The sequence below is a fragment of the Electrophorus electricus genome, chromosome 4, assembly GCF_041902795.1.
Source record: "Electrophorus electricus isolate QZ-2024a chromosome 4, ASM4190279v1, whole genome shotgun sequence".
Lineage (NCBI taxonomy): Eukaryota > Metazoa > Chordata > Actinopteri > Gymnotiformes > Gymnotidae > Electrophorus > Electrophorus electricus.
The window spans coordinates 14,458,751-14,475,163 of NC_137500.1; the positions used below are offsets into that span (position 1 = coordinate 14,458,751).

The 16,413-nt window shown below is 44.9% G+C and overlaps 1 protein-coding gene across 2 annotated transcripts; it reads left to right on the plus strand.

Annotated features, from left to right (window-relative positions):
• Positions 1–15,943, plus strand: tnpo3 (transportin 3). Of its 2 annotated transcripts, none has more exons than XM_027014276.3 (23): positions 1–274; positions 1,901–2,101; positions 3,059–3,132; positions 3,330–3,486; positions 4,355–4,498; positions 6,490–6,665; positions 6,811–6,949; positions 7,116–7,262; positions 7,697–7,804; positions 8,017–8,108; positions 8,319–8,458; positions 8,937–9,128; positions 9,559–9,650; positions 9,830–9,906; positions 10,069–10,129; positions 10,251–10,391; positions 12,421–12,537; positions 12,737–12,831; positions 13,284–13,440; positions 13,572–13,739; positions 14,125–14,237; positions 14,894–14,985; positions 15,161–15,943. In XM_027014276.3, exons 1-22 carry the CDS (start codon positions 155–157, stop codon positions 14,952–14,954), a joined length of 2,772 nt encoding a protein of 923 aa, XP_026870077.2. In that variant the 5' UTR covers positions 1–154; the 3' UTR covers positions 14,955–14,985; positions 15,161–15,943. The 2 variants fall into 2 exon arrangements, with proteins under 2 accessions (XP_026870077.2, XP_035379621.1); XM_035523728.2 differs by having other exon boundaries at positions 9,842–9,906.
• Positions 15,944–16,413: the final 470 nt, after the last annotated feature.

A 16,413-nucleotide genomic window follows, 5' to 3' on the forward strand; every position in this document is an offset into this window, starting at 1 on the left:
CACAGGTAACCCTGTGTGTGTTTGAGATGGCGGTCAGAACGGAGACCACAAGGGCCGAATGAGTATCGCCTATATGTCCATCAACCTTTAAGGAATACAAGCCCATAGTATTGTTTTTACCAATATAAATTCTTTAGGGAGACAGAGCAAAGATATGGATGGTGGGAAACCCTCCTTACCTCTGGTGTATCAGGCCGTGCAGGCACTTTACCACGATCCGGACCCTGCCGGCAAGGAGCGAGCGTCGGTGTGGCTCGGAGAACTGCAGAGATCGGTAGGTAAACGCAGTAGGGTATGGCTGCGAAAATGGGCCTGCACCTCGGCAGCAATTTTAATTCATTTCACCACAGCATTGCATCCGCAACGCCAAAACTGGCATTGCCAAAGCAGTGGCTCAAGATTGTTAGCTAGCTAGCTAGCTAACTAAGCTAGCTAGCTATGTAAAACCCAATTCTATTGTGACTGAAGGTGCCGAAGGTACATGTGGCTTACTGGTGTAAATAAGTGTCACGTATTGTTCACTGGAAACGGATGGATTCAAAGTAAACTGCGTCGAGCAACGTAAACACTTAACTTGGGGCAATGCACTGTCTTAGCAGCTATAGGCGAGTGTTGTTTGGCTAATAAGTACGCTAGCTAGCGACAGCACACTTGTACTATACTGCTGGGCTTGTTGGTCCGACCAGCTACTAGCCTGTAAGCAGTTTCGCTCAGTAAGCATGCAATAGCGACAGAGTGAAACTCGGTAGTGTTTAGTCGTCAAATACTTTTTGGGGCGCGTCCGTTCAAGCGATATTACTGACATGTCATTTTGATAACGTCGAAGGGACTTGTGGTGGGCCATGGCATTTTCAAATATTTAGTGTCTACTTTAAAAAAAAAAGGCCTCAAGTAAGTTGCTTAAGATCGCCCTCAGTGAATGACACGGCTAATGCGGTTTCCGCATCGTAGTTAGTTGTCAAATTACTTCGCTTAAATATGATTTTCTTGTCATCTTTGAATACTGTGAGTATGAAGGGCAGCGATCTGCTATGCAAGTTTATTGTGTATTAGATGTGCGAGTTAGCAGAAGTAAAAAGCAGCCCAAGTTAAATTAAGCAAAAATTATGCTTGCAGTAATCAAGGCACGTAATTCTGCATGTTCTTCGATACACTGTAATGGTGGCTTTGTTTGTAATGAAATCCATAATCATCTCAATTCATCCTGCACTTCAAAACGAATGACAGTTATATTATGATTGTCAAAAATATAAAATAATCGATTTATATGTTCTCAGTTTTTAATTTTAAAGTTATTCGTGCTCATAAAAAGTAAGTAGAAGGGCTGGCGAAACTACGCGTTTCGATGACTGGTAATGATTTGAAAGTCGATTTGAAAGTCAATTAGAAAGAACGAGCTGATCACATCAAGTACCCTGTTTTAACTGTCAGGCAACTTGCAAAACAAAATCATGTAGATTACATGTCCCTCTAGATGTATTTATCTCCATGTGATGCAACAGGCCTTTTGTTTCAGTTTCTGTGAAATGCAAATTTCAGCGTGTTCTGTCTGACTAAAGAACCAGTATGTCACAATTACACAGGACATGTTTTCTGCATGTGATAAAGCCTACTCCCTGTTTCTCTAATGGTCGTTCTCAAAACTTACGTCAAGTAATCTGCATCTTGAGGAGTGATGATGACCCATTCTCACCTTCCTGGGGACATTTCTTTGTGTTTGGAGAGGAACAAATCTGAATAACATTTTGTAGAGTAGCTGCCAATGTCCTCCCTTGTCTCACTGTTTTGGCCGTATCCCCCCAGTTTTCAATGGTGCACAGGGAAAATGAATAATGTCTCTTGCTGTCTGGACTGTTCATTAGGTTGGTCTCATCTTCTTTGCTTCCTCTCCCTCATGCAGATGCATGCATGGGAGATCTCAGATCAGCTCCTGCAGCTGAAGCAGGACGTGGAGTCATGTTACTTTGCGGCTCAGACCATGAAGATGAAGATCCAGACATCATTCTATGAGCTTCCACAGGAGACGCACATCGCACTGCGCGACTCTCTCCTCTCACACATCCAGAATCTCAAAGATTTATCACCAATTATAGTCACACAGGTAATAATGGTGGTACTGGCCAGGGGTTTCCCCTCCTTCATCCAGAAGATGAAGAGATCAAAGGCCCCACTGACATGGCATAAAATATAAAATGCTTGTATGATATTAAACCTCAGTGTTATGTTTAGGGTCCAGCAACATTTGAATGAAACAAGATAGAATATTATAAAGCACTGTGTGAATATACTCATCACACCTGTTTACAAAGTATTCTGTTGTGGTCCTGTTATTCTAATGAGCCTGCTTGATTGACATCCTTCTGCCCTAAGATCCTGCCTGCTACTCGACTCAATCAGAATTAAATATAATGGTACAAGAGGGGTGAATCAGCACTGTTTAGCCCTGCGTGTACTGAGCAACCAATGCTGATTTGGAGAATTATCACAGTAGGCTGTTCTTGCTAGATTAGCTTTCACTTCCAAGGCTGTTCATACTAGAAGTGACATGTATGATAAAAATGAATGATGGGCAGGTCAAATGACATCAGTCTTGTGACATGCTTTATTCCTGATTAGGATTGCCCAGTTTCCTCAGAAAGGAGAGGTTTTAGTGAAATACACGTGTGTGTGTGTGTGTGTGTGTGTGTGTGTGTGTGTGTGTGTGTGTGTGTGTGTGTGTGTGTGTGTGTATTATATATTTATATATATATATATATATTTATTACACACACTTTATACCCACAAGAACAGAATTGACCTAATTGGAAAGCAATTATGGAGTTAGGTTCACAGTGGTCTTAGATTCACTGGAAGAGCTACTTCACATTTAGAGTAATGAAAGCCTGGGTTTTGGTGTATGTCTTGTATTGGCTGATTTGTGATGGAAGTTACCTTTCTGATCCATCACTTTCCATCACTTACTTAGTAGTGACTATGTGCCCATTTTAGCAACAAAGCAGCAAAATGTTAGTTCCTCTTCTGCTACTTCCTCTCAGACTTAGTGTTCCCTTTCTCCCAGCTTGCCCTGGCAATCGCTGATCTTGCCCTTCAGATGGCCTCATGGAAGGGCTGTGTCCACACACTCATAGAAAAGTAAGATTCCTCTCTTTGTTAATCTTAAAAAAAACTTGCAAAGTGGTGGATTGTCATTTTCACAGTTTGACGTGTTTGAGCAGACAAAACATAGAAGATAGAAGGATGTGGTTATGATGATGTGCGGTTTGTGGCTGGCTTTCCTAATTTACATTCCAAAATTATCCAATACCGCTCCCTGTTTCACCCTCCTCCAGGTATAGTAACGACGTGACCTCAATGCCTTTCCTGATCGAGATCCTCACTGTGCTCCCAGAGGAGGTGCACAGCCGCTCTCTGAGGATCGGTTCGAATCGGCGGACGGAGATCATAGAGGACCTGGCCTTCTACTCTACCACTGTGGTCACGCTGCTAGTGAGTCTGTCTTTCTCTCTCTCTCTCTCTCTCTCTCATATATATATATATATATATATATATATATATATATATATATATATATATTCCTGTTCTGCAATGTTATGTTAAACTTAAAGTCAAGAGTGGCAGATGGATGCAATTTCACCTCCTCAGCCACTTGAGTTAGACATGACACTTAGTTATAAGTCATTTAAATACCTACTAGTTATTACTTTTTATAATTATTTTCGGTGCTTTTTCAGTGCAGGGGTAGAGGCGGAGTCAGCAAAGAATTACTTAATTCGTTTGTAGTTCTGGAGATTAAGAAGGCTTTTGGAAAATACAAAAAAAGTTTGTTCTTAAAGTTGTTCGTAACTCACTAAGATGAATTGTTATTGGGAAAACACCCAATTGGTAGCCATCAATAAGCGTTAAAAAGAACTGCATGTGTTTATGATGCTATTGCTTGTTTTTTTGCCCTTTGCATTTTTTGTAATAATTATCCATGGTTTATGTGCATTTTAAAACCCATAGAGATTGAGATTGAAATCCTTAAAGCTTCTGAGTTTTTGCCAAGGCTGTAACAAATAGGAGTTATGTCCATCACTATGTAAAGTTTTCGGTGGGTGTGTGAGCGATTGATGCACCCTTCAAAACAAGTAAACTCTGAGTTAGGACCCAGTCATCAGATTTATATTGTTATTATTATTATTATTATTATTATTGATAGTGTTTCGCATTTCCTAGTCCCTCAGGTTCAGATTTTCAGGCAATGCTTTGAATCAGGCATGATGAAACAGACCATCGGTTGTTTCAAACCTTTCGGTTTGTGAACCCAGGAAGCAGACACAGCTGTGCCTTGACCTTTTCCATTTTCCCCAACCAGATGACATGTGTGGAGAAGTCAGGGAGTGACGAGAAGATGCTGATTAAGGTGTTCCGCTGCCTGGGCAGCTGGTTTAACCTGGGCGTTCTTGATAGCAACTTCATGGCCAACAATCAGCTGCTCATGGTGCTCTTCCAAGTGCTGGTGAGTTCTGCTTCCTGTACCTGCAGCCAGAATTATTAGGACATTGCCTGAAAATGGTGGTAATATGCATGTGCTAATCTCTCTGTCTGTCCATCCGTGCCCATATTTTAACCTAATTTTAGTTGTGGAGGGAAACGGGGGGGGGGGGGGCAGCAGAATGGCATTGCTAAGGAACATGGGGGAACATTCTGTGCGTACATATTGTTTGAAAACTAAGTAACACATTGTAAACCAGGGTCAGGTGAATGTTTAAGCCTATGATTTCTGGATGTGCACATGAGCACCAGATACAGTTTACCACAACATGGCACTCCCACATGGCATTTTTTATTTGCTTGTGAACAGACAAGCAACTCTGGCAGAAATTATAGCCAGGTTCAATGCAGGAGGCATATCCTGCAGGTCAGTGCAGCAATCTTTAGCTTCCATGGCATATGGGAGCAGAAGATCCACCAGAGTGCCTCTGTTAACACTGGACACAGTGCCTCACCTGAGTTTGTGAAGTTGCTAACTGGACCCTAGAAGACTGGCAAACATGTGGCGTGGTCTGATGAGTCACGGTACCAATTGTTTCAGTCTGATGGTAGGGTTTGTGTATGGGACAGAACCCATGAAGCCATGGATCCGAGATGTTAACAATGTACTGTGCAGGCTGGTGGTGATTCCATACTGGTGTGGGATGTGTTCTCCTGGCATGGGTTAGGTCCACTTGTCTGCCCAAACACATCATTGATGTGTTTGCAGCCGTTTATGGACTTGTACCCACATAATGATGGGATATTCCAGTAGGTTAATGCACCCTGCCATCAGACCCAAGTTGTCCAGAATTGGTTCGAGGAGCATCCTGGAGAGTTCTGACGAATGGTGTGGCATGCATGTTTCGCTTGACAAGAGGCCAATCTAGATTTATTGGATGTGGTGGAAAGGGCCATTTGCACCCGAGATCTTGCAACTACTAATACCACGAAGCTGTGGGTGGCTATCCAGACCGCATGGCTTAACAATCTTCCAGATGTCTTCCGTCCACTTGTGGAATCAAGGCCACATCGATTTGCTGCACTTCGCTGGATTAGAGGGGGTCCTACACTATACTAGTTCCTGTCCCATGACTTTTGGCACTCCAGTGAAATGTAAATACATAAATATACACAGTGTGCTCTGAGTAAGAGCATCATAAAAATGTAAAATGCAAATTATTTCTTTTTGGCCATGGTCTTTATAATGCGTGCCCAAGTTTGACTCATCTTGTATGCTCATAGTAGTTGCTGAGCAATAAAGAAGCAAGCTGTGGCAAGTGGTGAATTGAAACGGTCTTGTTGAGCCAGGGCACAAAGGCTGGCAACAGGCTCACTCCTATTAGCAGGTAGACGTTATACTGGGCCTATAATAAGGAATGGATTCGATTGGTCCACCTTATTCCTCCTCATCAACATGACAACGAAGAGAAAATAAGTCTTTAAAATTTCCTAGTCACTAATCCTATCCTAATCTCCCCTGTGATTTTGGCAGCAAATAAGAAAAAAAAGTGACTTGAGTTTCTTTCTGACTTAAACTTTTGCAAAAAATCTTGCAGCTGAATGAGTCCCAGCACTACTCATGCGTGTCTGCACTGTTTCTCCAGAAAAGGTGGCCATGCATGCAAATTTGTCATTTTACCAACAGAGAGCAGAAGTTACCTTACCTGTTGGGTTTCTAGCTCATTCCATTCTGGCATTCTCTCTTGTGCTTTAAGGCACACGGCCTCCTGGAGAAAGAAGTGTGGCTTACATATGCTAGGATCATTTATTTATTTTTCATGTTCTAGGATCATTTTTTTTCTTTTTCGTGTTCTAACTGATACAGATACAGCTGGGCGTTGGTCCTAGATCAGCATATATGCATTGCCCGGGCAGCATAAACACATTCCTTAAGACATTCTATCATCCTACTGTTCTGCAACAGATTGCAGTCTTTTGACCGATTAAGTAGCATCTTTTCTTCTCTGACGGCAGCAAAGGGACGAGACCCCCACAAACCTGCACGAGGCCGCGTCTGACTGCGTGTGCTCTGCGCTCTATGCCATCGAGAACGTGGACACGCACATGCCACTGGCCATCCAGCTCTTCCAGGGCGTGCTGACGCTCGAGGCGGCCTACCACATGGCCGTGGCCCGCGAGGACCTCGATAAGTAAGTCAACGGGCACACTGCTGCCCCCTGCTGGGCTTTTCCAACTTCATTCACAGCCACATCATTCTTGTATGCCTGGGACATGTGCTGTGTTTTTGTTGATGTAACTAAAAACATTTGTGTAATCTCCCCACCCCCCGTCCAGGGTGCTGAACTACTGCCGGATCTTCACTGAGCTGTGTGAGACATTTATGGAGATTACAGTACGGACGCCTGGGCAAGGTTTGGGAGACCTACGCATCCTGGAGCTGCTGCTAATTTGTGCTGGTCATCCCCAGTATGAGGTTAGTATTCTGCCCGCCTCTCTTTCACTCACGCCTGCACACGCAGGCATTAACTGTTCTGTTTATGACCTGCCATGCAAAAACAGGCCAGACATACAAACGGTCACAGCAGTGAGACTCTTTCTCTGCTTGATGTCATTGTCTTTTCTCTAATTTTGCAAATAAGGTGGTGGAGATCTCCTTCAACTTCTGGTACCGGCTGGGCGAGCACCTGTTCAAGATGAGCGACCCAGGACTGCATAACGTCTTCAGGCCGTACATCCAGAGACTGCTGCACAGCCTGGCGCGTCACTGCCAGCTTGACCCTGACCACGTGAGCCACACTCCCCCTTACACCGGTGGTCATGAAAACACAGGGTTTCGGGAGCAGGCTTTTCTAAGCCCGTTACTGCACAATCTCGCTGTGCCTGCTGCAATCACATCAGGGCAAAACCCTCTACCATACCAGTATCGTCCACTATCATGTCAGTGTTCCTGCTGTGTTGAAAATGGTCCACCTCTCAGAAATGGCCAGTCTGTAGTATTGGTCAGAAAGTGACCAGTTATGAATGGGGTAGAGTGTGACTAATAAATATTCATACCAGTCGCTATGTCTAGATGTACACCAGGGATTTTCAATTTTTTTTAATCAAAGACAAGAGTCTCAGGTGAAGCTGTCTTGTTACCTTTTTAGTTTATATTAGGAGAGTATGGTGCTCTGGTTCAGGGTGGGACATCATTAATTGTGTATATATTCCAACATTACAGGAGGGAATCCCAGAAGACACGGACGACTTTGGGGAATTTAGGATGAGGGTCTCCGACCTCGTTAAGGATGTGATCTTTCTCGTGGGCTCGGCAGAATGTTTCTCCCAGGTGTGGACTTTTCTAATGAAAGTTGCCATATTCTGTAACCAAGTCATTCTTGTAAGCAGTAGTCTTCTCTAAATGGTGACATTTGAGGATATCAGCTGATAGAAACTCGCAGCCCATTGGAAACGCTGAAAGCATTGCAGGGTATTCCTAATGTAGCTCATTCATTTAGATGATTTTTAAATGAAAAATTTTAATGTGTGTGTCTCTGCCAGTTGTACTCAACTCTGAAAGAGGGGAACCCACCCTGGGAAGTGACCGAGGCTGTACTCTTCATCATGGCCTCCATCGCCAAGAGTGTAGATCCGTGAGTGAGATTTTCGGCGTGGACACGTTAATACATGCAATTATATTAGTCAAATACAATTACAGGAATATTCTCATTGTAGGGCTATCCACATAAGTGTTGGTATATAAATAATAATGCTTCAATTTTGTCATTAATTTTTTTTATAACTTTCTAACTTTAGAATTTTCGTGTGTGTGTGTGTGTGTGTGTGTGTGTGTGTGTGTGTAGTGAGAATAACCCCACCCTCACAGAAGTACTAGAGCAGGTGGTGCTTCTTCCCCAGACGGTGCACCTCGCAGTGCGCTACACCAGCATTGAGCTCGTGGGAGAGATGAGTGAACTGGTGGACCGCCACCCGCGCTTCTTGGGTGAGCACCACTGCCATACCAGCCTGCAGCAGAGTTGGCCTTAGCTTAAAGGTCACCCGGGTCGGTCGTTAAAGTCAGCTCCACAGGTTAGGACAGGCATGTCACAAAAGGTTGATGCTTAGAAGAAAGGGAGAATTGGAGATACCGAGGTTGGTTTGGTGTTACTGTCGAATTTGTGTGGGATAAGATTTTCAGATATGATTTTCTTTCTTTTTTAAAATGTTATTTTACCTCTTGTTTATGTAATTAACTATTTTGTTTTTTTTAAATCATAATCTTAATTCAAAGATAAATCTTGATTCTGAAATGTTAACATCTATCTTAAAACAAAACAACATAAAAAAAAAGAGAAATCATGATCAGCTATGTTAATGAATGCTGCTTGTAGCATTATTGTTTCACGTGTGTGTGTGTGTGTGTGTGTGTGTGTGTGCGTATGCGTGCGCGTGCGTCTATGCGTGTGTGTGCGGCCACTCAGATCCCGTGCTGCACTACCTCATGAAGGGACTGCGGGAGAAGCCACTGGCGTCGGTGGCTGCTAAGGCCATCCACAACATCTGCTCCGTTTGCAGGGATCACATGGCGCAGCACTTCCAGGGCCTGCTCGACATCGCCCGCTCCCTCGACTCCTTCGCCCTGTCCACCGATGCCGCCATCGGCCTGCTCAAAGGTACCGTCAGCAGAATCTCCCCCCGAGACCCGGGACTGACCTGGCTTAACACAGCGGTAGTCTTAACACAGCAGAGACTCTGAAGTGGCTTTGACTGGTCCCTGGAGTTTTTACACCTCACCTGTCACTGCTGGTTTCAAAGGGCATTCCACGCCATGTCAAGAGATTGGCTGTAGTCTCCACATCTCCACAGCGTGTCTAATGGGGCGGATGGTGACTGTGGTTTTGCATAGTATGAAGACTTCATTTGGTTATGATAATGACGGTTACCCGATGAAGGCTATTTGGATGCGCTTATGTTTTTTTTGCATAGTCTGGGCATGTTAAAGTGGCATCTGTGCGTCTGTGTTGGATGAGGAGCTTTACTTTTTGCCTGCCATGTCCTGTCCATGGGGACTGTGGATAACGTAGTTTACTGGGCTTCATTCAGGCACTGCTCTGGTTCTGGCTCGTCTCCCGCTGGAGAAGATAGCCGAGTGTCTGAGTGACCTGTGCTCCGTCCAAGTCATGGCTCTGGAGAAGGTCTGTGTTCGTATCTTATGTCTTTTCTTTGTGTACGTGCTAAAAAGAGAAACATTTGTCCTTATTTGACTGTTGGATATTGTTAAATGAATTACCAGTATTCTAGTTTGTTTATGTGCGTGCATGTTTCGTGTGTATGCATGCATGTATGTGTGTGTGCGCATATTCTTTTTTTGCAGCTGCTGTCTCAGGACTCCAGTAATGGAAAATCGTCAGATCCCACAGTGTGGCTGGACAGATTAGCAGTCATCTTCAGGTCAGGCTGCACCCCCCCACCTCTGGCTAACCTGTGTGTGGTTTCACTTCCTATATCAGTCATGCCATTCGAGAGCTAGTTTTATCATTTGGATGGGCAAACATGTCTACAGGTTAATCTTAACTCGTCTCGTACCCTTCACCTTTTACCTGCTCCCTGTAGACACACAAATCCCATTGTAGAAAACGGGCAGACCCACCCCTGTCAAAAAGTCATCCAGCAGGTAAAGCCCTCTACCTTCTCCCTGGTCTTTGCTTGTGGTTGTTACAGTCTTCACTGCATCGTGTCCTGCCTGTGCAGTTCCATTGTTTGGTGTAATTTGGCCATTGTGGGTGTGTCCCCAGATCTGGCCCGTGCTGTCGGAGACGTTGAATGCCCACCAGGCAGATAACCGCATCGTGGAGCGCTGCTGCCGCTGCCTGAGGTTCGCTGTGCGCTGCGTGGGCAAGGGCTCGGCCTCCCTGCTGCAGCCACTCGTCACACAGGTGCGTGCGTGTGGACCTGTGCCTGCCTGCATGTGTAGGGGGTGCGGATTGGGGCGTGGCCTGGACGGGTGTGTGTGGCTGTGTGTGGCGGCTACCTGTGTCTGGCTGTGTGGCTGCCTGTGTGCGTGTGTCTGTGTAGGGGAGATATGGGTGCAACTAGGATGATCTTTGTGGTGTGTGGGTGGTAACAGGTGAATTTAAGGGTGAAATGAGAGACATTTTCAGGTTAGGTATGATTTTTGATTTTGAGGTACAGATTTGGTTTGATTTGACATTTTATATGTTAAATATAACACATTTTGCTAGTTAAAAATGTGTTTATTCTAATTTTAAATGAAATGATAATTACCTATACTAGTGTCTTCATAATATCTGGAATCTTCTGAGAATTAACATTGAACATAGAACACCAGTTTATAACCTGGTGAATTGCTGAAAATGGCGAGAGCTGCAAAAGGTGTAAGGCAGAAAACAAATAAGGTTTAGTAAAGAATGCACACATTATTCGGCCTGGGCAGCATCTCTTATAGCTAACAGCAATACCCCCAGTAAGATTCAGATACAAGATTTTTGCTGAAATCCTTTACTGAAGCATTTATTGTAAGTCCACGAAAAAAACTTCAGAATATGCTATAAATGCATATTGCTGATCTGGTATGTCAAAATTGACTGCAAAAAAAAAAAGGTTTTCAGTATTAAGCATTGCTATGTAATGAATCATGTTTTGACAATGTCATAAGGCTGTACTAGCAGACATACAGTGGTTTTGAGAGACTTGAGTGAAAGCTAAGGATCTATATTTTGGAGTTGATATAGGACAGACCAAATGAATACATCACGTTTTATTTACCTTCCTCCGTATACTTAGTGTAGGTGGTTTAACACAGCAGTACAGCAGCACAAAGTGTAAGGAGAGTGAATAAGAAGCAGGAAATACAATCAATTCCAGAATAATCATACATATGCAAGAAAGTTGCATAGGTGTTTGGGGGTGGGGTAGTGTGTTCAGTAGTTATGAGGAAGCTGTTGTGGAGTCTGCCAGTGGTGGCATAGATGTCCCCGTATGAGCAGATGGCAGGAAGTTAAGGAGACTCCCAGAGGGGTGGGATGCTGGTGGCCTTGTGGATGCAGTGCTTGTGCTAGAAGGTGTTGGGTGGAGAAACCAGGATGCTCCTCTCAGCTGTTCTCACAATACGCTGTAGGGATATGCTGCCTGTTTGCACTCATGCTGCATTGGAAGTGATGGCACTGCTATGTTCTCTTGGCCAGGCAGGTGGTGGTGAGGTCCTCTGATGAGCACTCCAAGAAACCTGGAGCCTTTGGCTTTTTCCACAGGTGCACCATTGATGTACAGGAGGGTGTGCTCACCACAGGTCCTCCTAATCAATTATAACCTAATTATAAACCAAGTTTTTGTCAAGAAGCTGCAACATGCCTGGCCTCCTTCCTGCACATTGTCTCACCTGTTGACGCCCAGCACTGTAGTGTCATCAGCAAATAAGATGTGATGTGAGCTGTGCTCTGCAGAGCAATTATGGAGCGGCAATACGAGAAGCAATAGACTGAGCACGTATCCCTGAGGGACTCCTGTGTTTAGTGGTGGTACTGAAGGTGACGCTTCCGATCCTGACAGACTGAGGTCTCCCGTGCAGGAAGCTTCCAGTTGCAGAGTGTTCATCCTCATCTTTTTAGTGTGATGTGGGATGACTGTGTTGAATTTTGAACTGAAATCTATGAACAGCATTCACACACAAGTTTTCTTTTTATCCAAGTGGGTCATTGGCAGGATGACACAGGATAGGGCATATGCGTAAATCACAAGTTATTTCAACCAGATCTAATTGTCATTTCCCTGAAAGACGGTAGATGGGATGCCCTCGGATGAGATAGTCGGGAGCATTAACAGTACAGTTTAAAACCAATGGTGTTTAATTGATATTTTTTACTTGGTTTTTTGTTACCCCGCCAACATCTTTTTGCGTGCTGATGTGCGCATGTTTGTGTTTTGACACTCTTCTCTCTGCTCCAGATGGTGAATGTGTACCAGGTTTATCCTCACTCCTGCTTCCTGTACCTGGGCAGCATCCTGGTGGATGAATATGGGATGGAGGAGGGCTGCAGACAAGGCCTACTGGACATGCTACAGGTGACCCATCTGTGTGCTCCTGTGTGCCTCTTACTCTTTCCTCCTGTCCTTCAATCACCCCCCCAGCACACCCTCACTTGAGTGCGCACAACTTCCTTTTTCTACCAGAAGTGTTTCTTAGCTTTTTGTGAGTTTTTGTCAGTTCTAATGGCCTCCCTAAGTGCTGAGCTGTGACACATCATCCCTCATGCCCCTGCAGGCCTTGTGCATGCCCACCTTCCAGCTGCTGGAGCAACCCAATGGCTTGCGCAACCATCCTGACACCGTCGACGACCTGTTCAGACTTGCTACTAGGTACCAGTTTTGTGTGTCATTGGTGGCCAGACTTCCCTACATTTTCCCTACAACTGGTGACATTAAGAACCAGTGAATCATGCTGACTGCATTTTTGTGGTTGCCGTCAACGAGCACTGCCTGAATCGGATTCCAAAACCAGTTGTTGCGCTTTTCAGTAAGATTGCTTAGTGAATGACAGCGCTGTGCACAGCTCTGGCAACCTGAGATGTTTTCATAGTGCATATACTCTGATCTCAAGAGCTCTTGACATTGTTACACAAGGCTCTACCAGCCATTTGAATATGTGCATACTGTTCAGTTTTTCCAGGATTCAATACCCAATAAGGCATATAGAATTGGCACTTATTTCAACAATGAGTATTCGGTTAATAGTGTGACTGATATACAGTGGAAGTACTGGACAAAATGCCTTTTTGGAAGCATTTCAGTTTCCTCCACCTCCCTTTTAGGTTTGTCCAGCGCAGTCCTGTAACGTTGCTAAGCAGTAGCATCATCATCCACATCATCCAGTGTGCCATCGCAGCGACGACCCTGGACCACCGGGATGCCAACTGCAGTGTCATGAAGTTTGTCAGAGATCTCATTCACACGGGTGTCTCAAACGATGTGGGTGGCTGAGCATTCATTGAAGCTTGACCCTTATTTGCTATTGTAACATTTTTGTTTTTAAAGAGGTTTGTAGTCGTTTGCAGTGAGTGTTAAATTTATTCTTCTCTCTCTCATGTGCGCACTCTCAGCATGAGGATGACTTTGAGGTGCGGAAGCGTCTGATTGGCCAGGCCATGGGGCAGCATGGTCAGCAGCTGGTCACGCAACTCATCCACACTTGCTGCTTCTGTCTACCCTCATACACACTGCCCGACGTCGCCGAAGTGCTCTGGGAGATCATGGTCTTCGACCGGCCGGTATGTCCCTTACCAAAGGCCCTCAGGCTTGTTGTTGACAAATAGGTGGTTGGGGTTGTGGTGGGTGGTGGTTTTTAATGCGACGCACCTTATGGATCAAGTATGCCATAAGGGAAGGCAGCTGGCACTCAAGTTAGGGATCAAAGGAAAAGTTGTGATGCAGTGCTTCACATCTGTGTCACTTGCACTCATTTGATGAATTTCTTTTAGTTTAATTTCCCCCCAAAATAACTAAAGAGAAAAAGATTATACAACCACTAGAGGGCACTGAAGATTATTTATTTTTTCAAATTTTTGTTTGCTTTTCTGCCTTCGCAAGTTTCCAGCCCCAAAGTGAGTTCACAGTCAGTGTTGGAATATTTCTTTCTCTCACTCTCTCATGTAGACCTTTTGCCGGTGGCTGGAGTCCGCACTGAAGGGATTGCCCAAGGAGATGTCGGGAGGGGCTGTAACAGTCACTCATAAGCAACTCACAGACTTTCACAAGCAGGTCACAAGGTGAGTTAAATTTTAGTGTCATTTAAACATGCATGTGCAGAAGCCACATCAGATCGGTAACCTGCGCCTCTCCGTTTCCGAAGTGTAGCATCCACGTGACGGCAGGCAGTCAGGTTTTAAAGTGCATAAATAGTCCGTTCTTGGATTGCACCTCAAATATGTGTAAATAGGCGTGTCGCTCGTTTGGCCCTGGGCTCATGACGCCGTCCCATCCCGACAGACATCAGGCCTTGAGCCAGTCGCGTTTTGCAAGAGCCTTATTCAGCTGAGCACACACAGGGCAGGCCTGGACAGGCAGAGAGGCACACTCCTCTCTGAAGCAGCGTTCCACCCCACGTCTCCTCCCATACCCCTCCCCCCCTTCGGGCAAGTCGCAACCATGGCCGAAGGCACGATTCCGGCCCTGACGCACGGCACGGTTATACTGGAGGCCACGCGTGCAGTGACAGAGCACCTGTGACTCAGATTTAATGAGGGGAAAAGCGTATGATGGTCAAAGCCATACGCGAGCCTGCCATGCCCTGAGTACCTTTTGAGAATGCTTATTGCTTTAAGCTTTTTGTGCAACACGGCTTTTATTGGAGCCTGGTGGCATCAGCTTATTTAACAGTATGAATGACTGTTTGCCATCTACTCTCCCTTGGCAACATCTGCAGTGCGGAGGAGTGTAAGCAGGTGTGCTGGGCAGTGCGAGAGTTCACCAGACTTTACCGATAGCTGTGTTCACCCTACCACACTGCAGCGCCAGGTAAGACTGTAAAGCCTTAAATCTTGTCCAGCAGTGCTTGTGTGTTGAAATACTTGATTTGTTAAATGTGGTATGTATTTTAACTTAAGCAAAATGGTCACTAACTCTCCTAACTACCTCTGTCTCTATCACCCCACCTCCTCCCCCAACCCTCCCTGCCCTCGCCTGTTTGCAGGTCAAATCTTTTGTTTGCAAACATTCAGAGGTGACGACCAGGGGGGTCAGAAATGTCTGTTTTGAGAAACTAAAGAGAACTCCTGTATGAAGGATGGGTGGGACTTGGCACCGTTGGAAGCCCAGTGAGAAGCATCGCAGCTTTGGAGTGATGGGGGGGGCCCAGGAAAACGCCTCGAGGGTGCGAAAGGACGAACCCACCCCTCCCCTTACCCCCTCGCTAAGCACACCGGTGCCATGGCTACAGCAAGGAGTGGCAAGCTTCTTGTTGGGGGAAGAGTGTGGGAACACTTACACCCATCTTCTGAAAGACCATAAAATGGAAAAAGAAAAAAAATAAGGACGTGCCTGGTTGCCAATCGTAACGCATTGTAGACAAAAAAAGACTTGTACAGTTTTAAAAAGAAATGGAGAGATTTATTTTCATGGACGTGTGTTTAGGATTTGGAACTTGCCATTGCTGTCATGCCATCAGAAAGGAAGAGGAAAAGTAGGTGTGCTTGCACATGACAGCAGCTTGTGGCAACCGCAGATGGCAGCAGAAGGGGAATGCTGGGAGATTTGGTGTCACCTTTGACCTTTTTAAAGCTGGCGGAAGTTTTACCATTATGAATTGCCAGGTGAAGGTAACGTGAGATAAACTGGCAGTCAGATTTATATATATATATATTTTTTTTGTTCTTCCACCTTTTTGGCATTGCCTGTCTCTGAGAGGAGCCAATTTCCTCTGACAGCGTGTAGCCATCTCTAGAACAATAAAAGCTAAACCGCAGTGAGGAGCAAAGGCGGCTGTGTCTGAGCATCATTTAGGACGTTGTCCATAACTGCTCCTTCCTCTCTTTCACCCCCACCCCCCTTCTGCTCTCCTCCCCCTCTGCCTCACTCTCTCAACCTGTATGACCAGATTTCGGCAGAGCAAATCTGGTCACAGGCCTCGTCACACACATGGTACATGGTGGAAGTGGGAGTGTTAACCATGCCAAAACTCGCATGTTTTACAGATTTTGTGGTAGTAACAGCCTTCATGTAGAAATGATTGTAACTAACACCCTTATTTATGAAACTGTAAATAGGTATATTAAACCTTGTACACTACATGTGATATACAGGGGCACAATACTTTTTTTTTCCTCAAATCTCGAATTCGAATCTGTTTTTAGAATTTTTGTCAAACAGGACTTTGTGACTGACAGAGCAGTTAAAATATTACAATAAGTATGAAACAATGCTTTGAATACACTTGTGTATAAATTT